The 13,977-nt window shown below is 37.0% G+C and overlaps 1 protein-coding gene across 1 annotated transcript in view; it reads right to left on the reverse strand.

Annotated features, from left to right (window-relative positions):
- Positions 1-13,977, reverse strand: part of MORC1 (MORC family CW-type zinc finger 1) — a 192,173-nt gene that overhangs the window by 143,596 nt on the left and 34,600 nt on the right. The window contains 4 exon segments of the mRNA XM_037812224.1: positions 1,704-1,812; positions 2,484-2,574; positions 9,019-9,087; positions 13,718-13,752. Coding sequence (XP_037668152.1) covers positions 1,704-1,812; positions 2,484-2,574; positions 9,019-9,087; positions 13,718-13,752 — 304 coding nt within the window.

Consider the following 13,977-nt stretch of genomic DNA (forward strand, 5'->3'; position numbering starts at 1 on the left):
GAGAGCCAATCTCAGAATGACAGCTGAGGACCAGACATGGAAAGCAAGAGTGGAAATGTAACACATAGAAGACTCCAGAACAGAGTCTTCAGGGAGTTAAAATCGATAGGAGAGGAAATGGAGACTTGGGTTAACATAATGATAAAAAAACAGAAAACTAAGCAAATATTTCATGATAGTGAGAAATGAATAGAAAACTAAAGAGATAATTATTAGCTCTAGTAAAAATTAAAACCTGTGCAGGAAAAGGAAAAATAATAATGTATGATGTATAATTGTGAATAGTGTTTTATAGTCACATAATGCAAATACTAGATAGTGGCATAACCAAAATTACAATACAGCTATGTTGAGAATGTGAAGATTAGAAGGGTATGCATATGTGATGGGAGCAAAGAGATAAATACTCCCCTTTTATAGTGAGAGGTTAATAGTTATGCCAAAATAAAATCAAGAAGTAGCAATACATACATGTTACTTAGACATGTGTAGGTAAATATTAAAAAAGTCCGCTAAACTTGTTCAAAGAGGTTTCCTTTCTGGAGGTGTTGATGGGAAGGGGGTGGCTGTTTTTATTTAAAAGGTGGAGGGGACATGTGCCCCATTCTAGGAAAGCTGTATCTTCAAATAACTTCAGCTTTAGCCCAATTTCCCACATCCTTTAAATACATAAAGTGCAACATAAATGCTTAAAGCAACACTTTCCTCATATTAGTCTCCTGCTCAGCTATCCTCTAATGTTTACATATTGGCCCTGTTATTCAGCCCCATTCCACTGCTCTCCAATGGGAATGCTAGGCACCTGGTGGACTGTCTCCCTACCTCCAAATCCCACGTTCATGTTCAGGTCTGGGCCTTGCTGCCTGCTTCTTCTCTCCACCAGTCTCTACAGTTTCAAATTGTACTTCTCAAAATAAAACCTAAGCTGACCATGGAAGGTTCTCTAATCTCTCCATCCATATCATTGCTTTTAACAATTTTATAACAGCTGTAACACATATTCAATTTTAAACATTCTAATTTTATTATTTAGCTAGTTCATATGTGCCCATCAGCCTCATTTTGTCAACAAGGCTGAAAACTCTTTGATGGTTCAAAGATCTTCTGCTTGTTTTCTACCTTCCACAGGGCTTATTCCAGGGCTAGGCAGTCAGGAGTTACTCAACATGTACTTGTTGAAATGAATGATGACTGATGCTCATAATTGTAAGAGTCAGGCACTGCAAATTAAAATGCCTTCTGGGCCAGCAAAGATAATTGAAATTATGGTCATGAGTCATAGTTTATGTCTATTTGCATTCAATTTCTTTAGATTATGTATTCTAAGTCTTCGAATTCAGTATTCCCTTTATTTGAAAATGACAATCCATTTATGGCAAAAATGGTAGAAAGATTTTGTGGGCTTCTTCCAAAAATCTCATTATGTCAAAGAAAGCCTCTGGTTCTTGGAGATTTGGGCACATGGGTAATGAAGATAAAGTTCTGAAAACTGCCTAAGCGTTAAAAACCCATTCAAGGAAGGCTTGATAGGACAGCCCTCCAGAGATCCAGAATGTCCAGACACCCTCTCTCCCCATTTCCAAATACGGTCCTAAATGCCTAAATCACAATGAGAAGGAACTCATCATAGACTTTATGTCCTGCAAGGGTAAATGAAAACAATACTGTTACCATGGGAGCCATGGGAAATTATCAAATCTTACCTCACTTAGACCTTCTCTTTCACAGAAAGTCTGAGAAAAAAACACACAGGTCATCGTTTCTTCCTTCTTTGTGAAAAGGATAAAGTCTTTTCCAATTCTCATGGACCCACTATGTTAAAAATAAAGAAAATAATGGTATATATCTCAAACACTAAAAGGGAGAAATGGGGAGGGGTATGGTACTGTATACTGTAATGGAATGTTCTTTTCATAGAAGAAACTCCAGTTTTGCTGACCCATCACCCATATGGAACAATTTTTTTTTTTTCCTCAAAGTAGAGGGGATGGATTTCAACTGATCCAACCACACACTCTTGCTTGGAACATGCCTGGCCCCGGCAGGCATCACACCAATGATAGAAGACTCATGGTCTATCACCTTTCAGTGAGGCACTGTAAAAAAATAAGCTGTGGACATGTGTAACACCTAGGCTAAAGTATGCTTTGAGATATAATAGAACTTGGAGATTCAATGAGGTTCCATAGTACAGGGGTGCTAATTCATGAATCCCTCAAGGAAAAGTCACCTCGGTATATCTAATAATTGGTAAAGAAAAATGTTGTAAAGATCAAAGTCAGCTATGTATATGAAGATTCCAAGACAAGACAGAACCCACATGCCTTCATTCCATTCTCTTGGCCTACTAGCCAAAATAATTATGTACCCCAGGTTTATACTCTCTCTTAAGTTTTGTAAATGTGGATCATTCTGGATAAGCTTGACTTCAAATATTGCTACCAATATCAATAATATATGCCTTAAGGGGAAAAACTGCTTACCTTTTAAGACCATTGCCATATTGACCAATGAACTTCAAGGTGGATAAGCATTTCTTAGATGTTCCAAAATAAATTATGTCTGATGCTTCATCTGTATTAGACAAAGATTTTTAAGGTGGTTAGGAATTATGAGCTGTTGACACTGGCCTGAGGTCCAATCCTCAGGAACTCCCACAGATCTCAGAACATTAGGACATTGAGTCAGTCGAGGGGTAATGATTTTTGTCAGGCTCCATAATCTCTGATCTTAGCAGTATTCCACTGAAGGAGGTACGAGGGCTTCATAGTCAGACAGACCTAGCCATGTGACCTTAGGTAAATAGCTTAAAACTCTGAGCATTAATTTCTGCATCTCTAAAAGGGAACTATTAATACTTACATTACAAAGTTGTTAATGAAGATAAATGAAATGAACTAAAAGGGATGATGTATTTGTAAAATTTTGAACACAATATTTGGTACTTAGTAAATGCTAATAAATTATAAATGTTTTAATTATTTGTACCACCAGTAATTTTCCCATGGATTTAACCCTTATCCTGGTCCATATATTACTAAGGACAGACTGGCCCCTGGCTTCCTAGGTAAGAAGGGTTCATTGTTTCGGATTTCCAGAGTCATTTTCCTAATCTCTTCAGGGCATTCTGGAATTCCATAGTGGATCTACTGGATTTCAGAATATACCTATTCTCAGAAACAGGAGTATTCCCAGGGAGATGTGAGAAGACAGAAATGGATTTCCCAATTGGCCTACCCAGATACTTGCTTTAGAATCACCCTGAGGATCCTTTATCAGCCTGGATGAAGACATGTTACAATTCAGTGGCACTGGTTGTGAGGTAAGTAAAATCTATCAGACACTCTGATTATCTGCAGATAACTGGACAGTTCGTCACATGTTCTTATAAAAGCTTCCTATATTAGGTGAAGATATATATAATGACAACAATAGCTACCATTTATTTATTGTTTAGGATATGCTACATATATGTTATATATTTTATATGTGTTGTCTATTTTATCTCTACAACAAACCTACAGAGAAGATATTACTATGATCTGGATATTACAGATGAGGATATTTAAGTTTGAAGAGTTTAAATAACATGCCCAAGGTCACACAGCTGATAAATGATACAGCAAGAATTACAACCCAGAGTTGTCAGAGACCAATCCCATTGTGTTCATCACTACACAACATGAATTCCCACCAGAGCTCTGGGCATGGAAGTAGAACACTGAACACAACAGACTTGCCCCACCCCCTCAAACTTTATGCCCTGGTAAAAGAAACAGATTGAAAAAAGTAGAGAAACAAGATCATTTCTGAGACTATAAAGTGAAGTGAAAAAAAAAAAGGCAATGTGAAAGGGAAGAAATAATATGAGTGTGGACTGCAGACCATGGGCAGCCTCTTTGGGGTGACATCTGAGGTGAGATTCAAATGATGAGGGATGAGCAAAGTGTGACTGGTGTGCTGTAAGCAAGGGAGTGAGTGGTATAATAAAAGGTCCAAAAGGTTGAAAGGAGTAAAACGATGTAATTTTGTACTAAACTAATGGAAAACCACTGGGATTTTTAAGGGAATGACACAATAAGATTTACATTAGAAGAAATAAATCCACTCAAGATGGTCGGTGAGGAACGGACTGTGGAGGCAAGCTGGAGGCAAGAAACCAGTTTAGAAATTATTGCAGTAAACTTCTGTGTGACGGGATTGATCTAGCTTAGTTTGGACAACAGATATATTCCATTTTCAGTTATAAGATAAGCTCTTCTTCTAACTTATTACTTGATTTCCAGTGTTAATGAAGAAGTTCTTTGTCAACACTGGTGGGTTTTTTTTTTTTTCAGACAACTGTATATATCAACTGAACTGTGAGTTTCTTCTGAATTTCTGAATATTAGTCACTTGTCTGTGTTTTGATCATTTTGTTTGTAGATCCATATAAAAGAAGTAGCTTCTCTTCTTAAACAACTCCTTTAGAACATGTCATCTGTACTCTGTGATTTAATTTAAGAATTCAGGAAAATGAATTTAACAATAAGGCTAGAAGTGGAAAATGAAACCATTTCTTCAGAGTGGTTATTCCAGTTTGCTAATGCTGTCATTATGCAAAATACCAGAAATGGATTGTCTTTTATAAAGGGGATTTGTTAGGTTACAAAGTTACAGTTCTAAGGCCATAGAAGTGTCCAGACTAAGGCATCAGTGAGTTGATAGCCTCACTGAAGAATAGCCAATGGCATCCAGAACACCTCTGTCAGCTGGGAAGGCATGTGGCTGGTGTCTGCTGTTCCTTTTCTCTGGGTTGTGTTTTCAAAATGGCTTTCTCCAAAATGTCTCTGGGCTTCTGTTTTCACTCCTCTCTTTCAGCTCCTGTGCATCCTTGCTTCTTTCTCTCAGGGCATTTCTCTCCAAGCATCTGGGGGTCCTCTCTTAGCTTCTCTGGAGCAAACTCTGGGCTTCATCTCTTAGCTTAGATCTCCAAACATCCTTCTGTCTGCATCCCCAAGCATCTCCAAGTGTCAGCATCTATGTCAGCTCTTGAGTTCTCTTTAGTAGTCCAGTGAACTAATAAAGACCTACCCTGAATGGGTGGGGTCCACACCTCCATGTAGATAACCCAAAGATTGGGTTAAAAGATCATGGCTCTTCTGGGGTCTATAATAGCTTGAAAACAGCACAGTGTTTTCCCATGAATTCTGTTCTTTCCCATATTTAGTTAAATACTAAGGAACCAATTTTAAACAAAATGACGTGGAAATTGATGGAGAAAAGGCAGTTGCAAAATTCAGCACCTCTTCTTGATAAAAAGAGAATACACTAGAAATAGAGGGAAACTTCCTCAACGTGATTAAGTGCATGTATGAAAAACTCACAGCTAACATTGTACTCAATAGTGAAAGACTGACAGTTTCTCTTATAAAATCAAGAAAAAGAAAAGGATGCTCACTCTCACAACTGTTATTCTGCACTGTTCCGGAAGTTCTAGCCAGAGAAATTAAGCAAGAAAAAGAAATAAAAGACATTCAATTAGAAAGGGAGAAGTAAAACTTTTCGTGTTTGTAGATGACATGACCCTGCATACAGAAAATCCTGAAAAATACACAACAAAGTTCCTAGATCTAACAAATGAATTCAACAAAGTGGCAGGGTACAAGATCAACACACACACACATACACACACACACAAACAGTATAGTGTTTCTATACTCTAGTAATAAACAAGGTAAGGAATTTTTTTTTAAATCGATTTACAATAGCAACTAAAAGAATAACAGAAATTTTGATAAATAAATTTAACCAAGGAATGTAATGAACTTGTACACAGAAAACTACAAACTATTGCTAAAAGAAACCAAAGAGGAACTAAATAAATGGAAGGATATCCCATATTTGTGGTTTGGAAGACCAAATGATTGTTATGATGTCAATTCTATGCAAAGCAATTTCCAGATTCAATGCAACCCCAACAAAAATTCCAATAGCCTTCTGTGTAAAAATGGAAAAGTCCATCGTCATGTTTATATGGAAGGGTAAAGTGACTCAAATATCCAAAACCATCTTGAAAAAGAACAAATCTGGAGCAGTCACACTACTTGACTTTAAAACTTATTACAAAGCTGCTATAATCAAAACAGCATGGTACTGACACAAACATACAGACTAATGGAATAGAATTGGGCGATGAGAAATTAACACTCACATCTATGGCCAACTGATTTTTGTCAAGGGTGTCAAGACCAATCAATGGGGCAAAAATAGTCCCTTCAATAAATGATGCTGGGAAAACTGGATACCCATACGCAAAAGAATGAACATGGACCCTGTTTCAGTTTGCTAAAGCTGCTGGAATGCAACATACCAGAAATGGGTTGGCTTTTAATAATTGGGATTTATTTAGTTACAAGTTACAATCCAAAGGCCATGAAAATGTCCAAATTAAGGCATCAACAAGCGGATATCTTCTCTGAAGAAAGGCTGCTGGCATACTGGGTTCCTCTGTCAGATAGCAAGGTGCATAGCTGGCATCTGCTAGTCCTTCGTTCCTGAGTTTCGTACCTTTCAGCTTCTGATTCTAGTGGCTTCCTCTCTTAGTTCTGTGGGTTCTCTTTTAGCATCTCTGGGGCATTTCTCTCTCTACGCTCTCTCCAAACATCTCTGCCTTTTATCCTTTCATAAAGGACTCCAGTAAAGGATTATGATCCACCTTCAATGGGGTGGGTCACATCTCAATTGAAATAACCTAATCAAAAAGTCCCACCCACAATAGGTCTGCCACCACAGGGATGGATTAAAAGAACAGTATTTTCTGGGGTACATAATAGCTTCAAACCAGCACAGACCCCTTCTTCCCACCATATAAGAAATTAACTCAAAATGAATCAAATACCTAAATATAAGAACCAAAACCATAACACTAGAAGAAACACAGGGAAGCATCTTCAGGACCTTGTGTTAGGCAATGGTTTCTTATATTTTTATACCAAAAGCATTAGTAACAAAAAAATTAATAAATAAATGGGACTCCATAAAAATTAAAAGCTTTCATGTATCAAAAAACATCATGAAAGTAAAAAATGACTTACAGATTGGGAGAATATATTTGGAAACCACATATCTGATAAGGGTTTAAAACTCAGAATATATAAAGAAATCTTGCAATTCATCAACAAAAAGGCAAACATCCCAATTTAAAATATGCAAAAGACTTGAACATTTTTCCAAAGAAGATATACAAATAAATAGCCAAAAAACACATGAAAAAACTGGTCAGCATCATTAGCCACTAGGGAAATACAGCTCAAAACCACAATAAGACACCATTTCACACCTACTAAAATGAAAACTATGAAAAAATGGAAAATAAATATTAGGATATGGAAAAATGGGAACAATCATTCATTGTTGGTAGGAATTCAAAATGGTGCAGCTTCTGAGGAAAACAGTTTGGCAGTTCCTCAGAAAGTTAAGTATTGAATTATCATATGACCTGGCAATCCTATTTCTAGGTATATACCCAAAAGAATTGAAAGCAGGGACTCGAACAGATATTTGCATACCAATGTTAATAGTGGCACTATTCACAATTGTCAAAAGATGGAATGAACCCAAGTGCCCATCAACTGATGAATGGACAAACAAAATGTGGTATCTACACACAATGGAATATTCTTCAGCTGTAAAAAAAATGAAGTCCTGATGCATGTGATAACATGGATGAACCTTGAAGACATTATGTTGAGTGAAATAAATCAGACTAAAAGAACAAATACTGTATGATCTCACTGATATGAATAATTAGAATAAGCAAATTCATGGAGTCAGAAACTAGAATACAGGTTAATACTGGTCAAGGTTGGGAAAAGAATGGGGAGTTAATACTTGAGTAATACAGAGTTTCTGTTTGAGGTGATGGAAAAGTTATGGTAATGGATGGGGTGATGGTAGAATGACAGTTCGAATGTGATTAACACCAGTGAATTATATATTTGAATGTGGCTAAAAGTGGGAAATTTTAGGTAGTATATGTGCCACTGAAATAAATTAAAAAGAAAAAAATCATAGGACTGTACAAATAAACAGTGAACAGTGAACCTTGCTGTAAACTATGAAATACAGTAAATAGAAGAATTATAATATTATTGCATCAATTGGTAATAAAGGTACTAATGCAAAGAAGAAAATAATTGCTTTACTTTGAATTTTTAGCATATGTTAGCACTGATAGTCATCCTTTCATCTAGTGTAGAACGGACCAGATCAGTTCCACTGTTACTTGAAATCCCTCACCGTTTTTGAAACCTGGTGGTCAGAAATCCTGGCTTACAGGACATAAACAAGTGTTATAAGAATCCAGGAATAACAAATCCCAAATAACTCAAAGCCCTTATTGGAGAGAATAGCATTTCAATTCCACAGCAAATGGGTGTTGAGCACCTACTATTTGTCAGCCTTCCTGCTAGCCTTAAAGATTCAAAGTTAAGTCATGAGATACTGTAGATGAATTTGTTATGATGGGAACATTCAACTGAAGCAACCAAACCTTTGAACATGTAAAGAAACATGAACTGAAAATACAAGAACTGAAAATAACCTTTACCTCAAGGTTACCAGAAAATTTAAAACTGCCTAAAGGCACTGGAAACTGCCTCAGGGCTATTGCAAGCAATACTGTTAAAGAGTGGGCTAAAAACAACTTCAGAATCCATCTGTTCAGTTACTATTTCTTTTCCAGTCATTCCCAGATACTTTTTCCTATAAGTAATCCATACCTCTGCCTTTCATTTGTCTGACAAAATTTATTTGCATTCACTCTCTGTCTTGGTTTAGATGGTTACTGTGAATTTACTCTGTTGGCTGGAATATTTAAACCTAAAAAGTTTAACAGTAAGTTCATTCTGGGGGTTAATTTCCTTAATAGGTCCAGACCTGTTTTGGCACAGATAGCTCAATTTATTTTTATTTATTTTATCGGTTTTCAGACTGATTCCTTTCACAGCCAGTTTAGTATCTAGATAATTAACTTACCAGGGCTCATGCCACACCCATCATCCAGGAAACACAACATGAATCCACCCTGCAGTTTTTCATTATTCACTGTAAGAGAAAGCAGTTATTACTGATAAATATTGGTCTTAATTTGTTCGTCAGAAATTCATGCTGTTCACATAATTATTCTTCCTCCTCAAATGCAGCCACGGAGTGACAGAGTTACGGCACAATGATGGAGCTCAGAATGGAGTCTTGGCTACAGCTTCTCAAGAAACCACAGGGGAAAAACAATCATGCCACAAAAAAAGCTTTAAATTAACATAAAACATCTACACATTAATAAATTATGTGTACAGCATCACATTCCTTGCTCGAATTGGACTGGCCCTTTAAACTCCAGGTATTTCCTCCTGGAGTAAAGGTAGATGGTCATGTGACCCCAGGGGTTTTTCTCTCTCTCTCTATGAGCTGATTAACCTTTACACCTGTCCAACAAAGCACTAATTCTGAAACTAATCCAGGCCTTTCTTATTAAATTCATCACACTCCTTTCTAAATAGTAAATTTCCATAAGGGCTAGTTTTGGAGTGTTTCTTAGTAGGAGCAAATATTTGCCTCCTGAAGATGCATTTGATTTTTGAAAACACAAAGTTATCTGGAATCAATTTTGATGGTTAAGAGATACAATTAAGTTACATGAATATAATCTCTGTTTTGAAAAATAGTGAGGATATAACTAAAACCAATGAGACTAATTTTAGTGTACAGTTTTCAAACTGGCTCTGAAAGTAATTTCATTATTTGGATATATGAGTTACAGCATATTTCTTTTTTTAAAAATAACAGCTTTATTGAGGGATAATTTACACACAACAAACTGCACATATTAAAACTGTACAACTTGATAAGTTTTGATGTATGTATACATCTGTGAAACCATCACCACAATCAAGGTGGTAAATATATTCAGCACCCTAGAAGTTCCTCTTTATAATCCCTCCCTCCTGCTCCTCCCCATGTCATAACCCCCTCACCCCTACCCCAATCCCAGGCAACAACCATTGATCTACTTTCTGTCCTCACAGGTTAGTTTCCAACACATTTGCTACAGTAACCTCTATGTTCAATAGTCACCTCATATTCACATTTTAAAAACTAAATGTGATAATTGCATAAGAAAATCCATATATAAATAACTAAAAGACATACCTAAGCTTTCTGGTTTAATAATTTTGTGGTCAGGTGCCCTATCCTCCCTCTAATTCACCTCCTTCTTAGTAAACTCTTTAGGTCTGCTCCACCATCTCATCTTCCCAGTTATTTTCCCTGTGACTGGTCCTCTGGTCTGCTAATCTCCACTTCTGTGTCAAAATATTCCTTCCAGACCCTCCTGAAGGTATTTTTCTGTTCAGCCTTCCCACTGATTAGGGCTGAAGTTTCTCCAATGTTCAAGCAGGGAAATCTAACTCTAGTGGAGTTCTTTGCACATTAGTTCTCAACCTTGGATGCAATTAGAATCATATGGAGATGTTACAACTTAATAGGTTTGGGATGGGGTTTGGGAATTGGCATTTTTCTAAAAGCTCCCCTTGGTTATCTTAATGTTTACCCAGGATTGGGAACCACCTGATCTAAGACCAGGCTCAGCCTCCAACAGCTCTGCATGGTAGCTTCAGTTGATTTTGCAGCAATTGGCAAATATTTCTCAAGGAAGTTGTTTGTAGAAAATGGGACATTTCTCAAGGGAATGGGTGGGAAAGACTCAAAGTCCCTAGGAGATACATACAGTACCTACTTTTTCAGTAAATCCCACTCAGCGATTGCACACCAGCAATCATAGCCTCAAATTTAAATATTCCCTACTATACACCCTGAAGCTTGGTTCTGTTTATTTCAACCTTTAAGAATTTCAGACAGATTTCTATCACCCATCCATGGTGCATGTCCAAAACAAAACACAACACCTACTCTTTCATCAAACTTACTCCTCCTGCAAGCATTTCCTATTCAATAAATAGCATCACACTGGCATTAGGCTTTGGTTGCCATCAGGTCCAAGTCAAAATCCAGTATCATCACTGAGTTCTCTATCTCTTCACCTCACATAAAAACAATTATTAGGTCCCCTCAATTCCACCTTCTTAATGTCTCTAAAATTTGACCAATTTCTCCACCCCCACCATACTGCTTAGTTCAGGCAACCATTGTCTCTTCAGGATTACAGCAACAGCTCCCTAACCCCTTGCACCCCTAAAATCAGAAGGTGCAACTAGTCTGCAGCCAGTTATACATTTCGTTATTCTCCTGCTTACAGCACTTCTGAGTTTCCCACTGCTCTCAGGATAAAATCCATACCTTCAGTGAAACCTGACTGCCCTTCAAGACCAGGCCCTCGTATCTTTCCAACCTCATCTTTTGTCATTTCCTTCCCTGCCCATACCGCTACCTTGCACTGCCATGCACACGCTCCCCTTGAACTAATCTTTAATACCTCAAACATTTTGCAATTCCATCAGTGTTCCTTGTTCTTTCCAAATTCATGCTACTTTGACCCTTGACTCACCAGTCCAAAGGCCATGTTCCCTTTAGGTCTTAGTTCCTGTAAGACATCTTCTAGGAAGACTTCCTGTCCCTTCCATGTCATCAGGTGCCCATATTGAATCTTCCTCTTCATATGCTTTCATATTGTATTAAAATACCTGTTCATGTATCTATTTCTCTCACAAGCTAGTGGTTCTTAAACTTTTTTTGGAACACAGATACCTTCAAGATAAGATGAAAGCAATGGGCCCTCTTACCATAAAAGTGCAGACAGATACACACCACATTTTCCATGGACCCCACACTAGGATGTCAATTTCTTAAAAGCAGGCACTGTGTATACTCAGCAGTTAGCCCAGTGCCAGGCATGTGGTTAAGTACCAAAAATTAGTTATTGAATGCACATCAATGTTTACTTGAACTAGTATAAATTGACAGATAAAACACTTATGGCCCTTCCCCAGTTACTTACAAAACAAATAAAATCAGGGAGTACTTGAGGAGCTTCTGTAAATAATCTGACACTAGCCCAATATGTAGACTAACCCTCCATCCCCAGACCAATTTTATTTATTGGTACATAAGACCTAGCCCTGGTTTTTTATTTTTAAGAAAAATCAATTCTAGGTTGATAGTCATATTATGGTTTGCTGCAATGTAAAGTAAGTTATAACATGAATATGCAATGCATACTTTTATTTTTCATACACACAAAAAAATGTGATAAGCACTAACCTTGATCAGATGTTTGCTCAAACCTCTATCCCCAGCATCTAAAACAGTTTCTTGCCTTGTCTTAGTAGGCACTGAATCAACAGTTATTGAATAAATGAATGAATCTGTGAACTAGTCTACTTCATTCTTTTTTTTTTTTATAATTCCTCATGCAAGAATATTCTTTTCTTCCTAAACTATTTGACAAAAATCACAACCATATTTCAAGCCCGAGCTCCTTAAGATGAAGCGTAATTTCTTTTTTCTCTGTGTTCCTACTCTGAGACTCTTCTAGGCAAGGCACACTTATCCTGTATTACTTTATATAATTGAGTATGTAAGAAAAGAACACTTTTTCTCCACTATTGGAGGTGAGCTGGCACATGGTTGGCAAATTTGGGAAGAATAAACAGGGAGAGTTCAGATCCTCTATTTTTCCTCTTGGGATTGAGCTTTTGTCAGAGAATGAGTTCTGTTCCGCTCTCCCCAGGGCAGACCAGCTTCGAGAGAGAGGAAGTCTGTCTCCACTGGGTGGGGGAGTCTGCCTGATGCTGGGGTTTGATCAGCAAGTCCATTTGGTTTTCACACTAAGCTACATGCCCTAATCCAGCACTTATCAGTGAAAAGGGCTGACTCTCTTGTTTTATTTCTCAAACTTTTCAGAACCTAGAGAGTGGAAGGGGAAGAGGAATGTCACTTATCCCATCTCCTCAAATATCTCAAGATATCATGTCTCGCTCTCTCATGAACCAAAGGCACCCACATCGCACAGGATCCTGAGCACTCAGAAAATGGAATTGAACTGAGCTGCTTTTTCAATACAAATACAGATTCACACAATGGACTGTACCCCCTTAGTTGTGACCAACAGCCAATATTTCCAGGACAGATGACAATCAGGGTAGAGGAACAGTGTCAACAACCTGTGTGTTTTCTCTCAGAAGAGGCAACTTCAGGAATGGATTATAGACCTAACTTCATTAGCAGCATATTCTAATGAAATGAACTAATAAGTGCAATAAGTACTTGGTGACTAAAAATAAAGTCAAAGAAGAAAATATATTTAAATTTGAATTATATTGCTCTCAAACATTCCTAATGCACATTTACTTACACAATTTAAAATTGCAATAAGTTGCAAATGATGTTTGCTTAATTCTGAACAACAATTAAGTTAGTATGCTTTTTGAAATAAAGCTATTTTCTCATAGCAGACAAACTGCTCCAGAGCACTCCAATGCTTTTACAAAACCCTGGAAGATCTAATTTAGCAAATGGGTCTTCTAACAAGTGAGCAATTTGACTCTCAGAGTGTACTTCTCTCAATCTGGCTCCCCATAGGGTTGCTGTAGTCACAAAGCACTTACAATACATTAAAAACCTATGGAATGTGGTTTAATTTTATGAAATAAAATAAAACCATAATAACTACAGTCTTTTCCATTAAAAGGAAAAAAAAGAAGAAAGCAAATCTGCTCACCTGAAAACACATCAAGTCTTGCAGCCCCTGCATCTCTGGAAACAATATAAAAATATCATTTTTGCAATATGAAATTATGTTTAAAAAGTTGAATTAATCTGAATTGCTTATGTGAAGGATAACCTTTTGTCACATATCAAACAATAGAAAAATCTACATAAATTGCTTCAAGAACAATTACTAAAACATTTCTCTTTGAATTTATATACTAAGACCTATGATCACTCATAATTTGAGAATGTAACTTAAAACTTAGAAAT

The sequence above is a fragment of the Choloepus didactylus genome, chromosome 1 (genome assembly GCF_015220235.1).
Source record: "Choloepus didactylus isolate mChoDid1 chromosome 1, mChoDid1.pri, whole genome shotgun sequence".
Taxonomy (NCBI): Eukaryota; Metazoa; Chordata; class Mammalia; order Pilosa; family Megalonychidae; genus Choloepus; species Choloepus didactylus.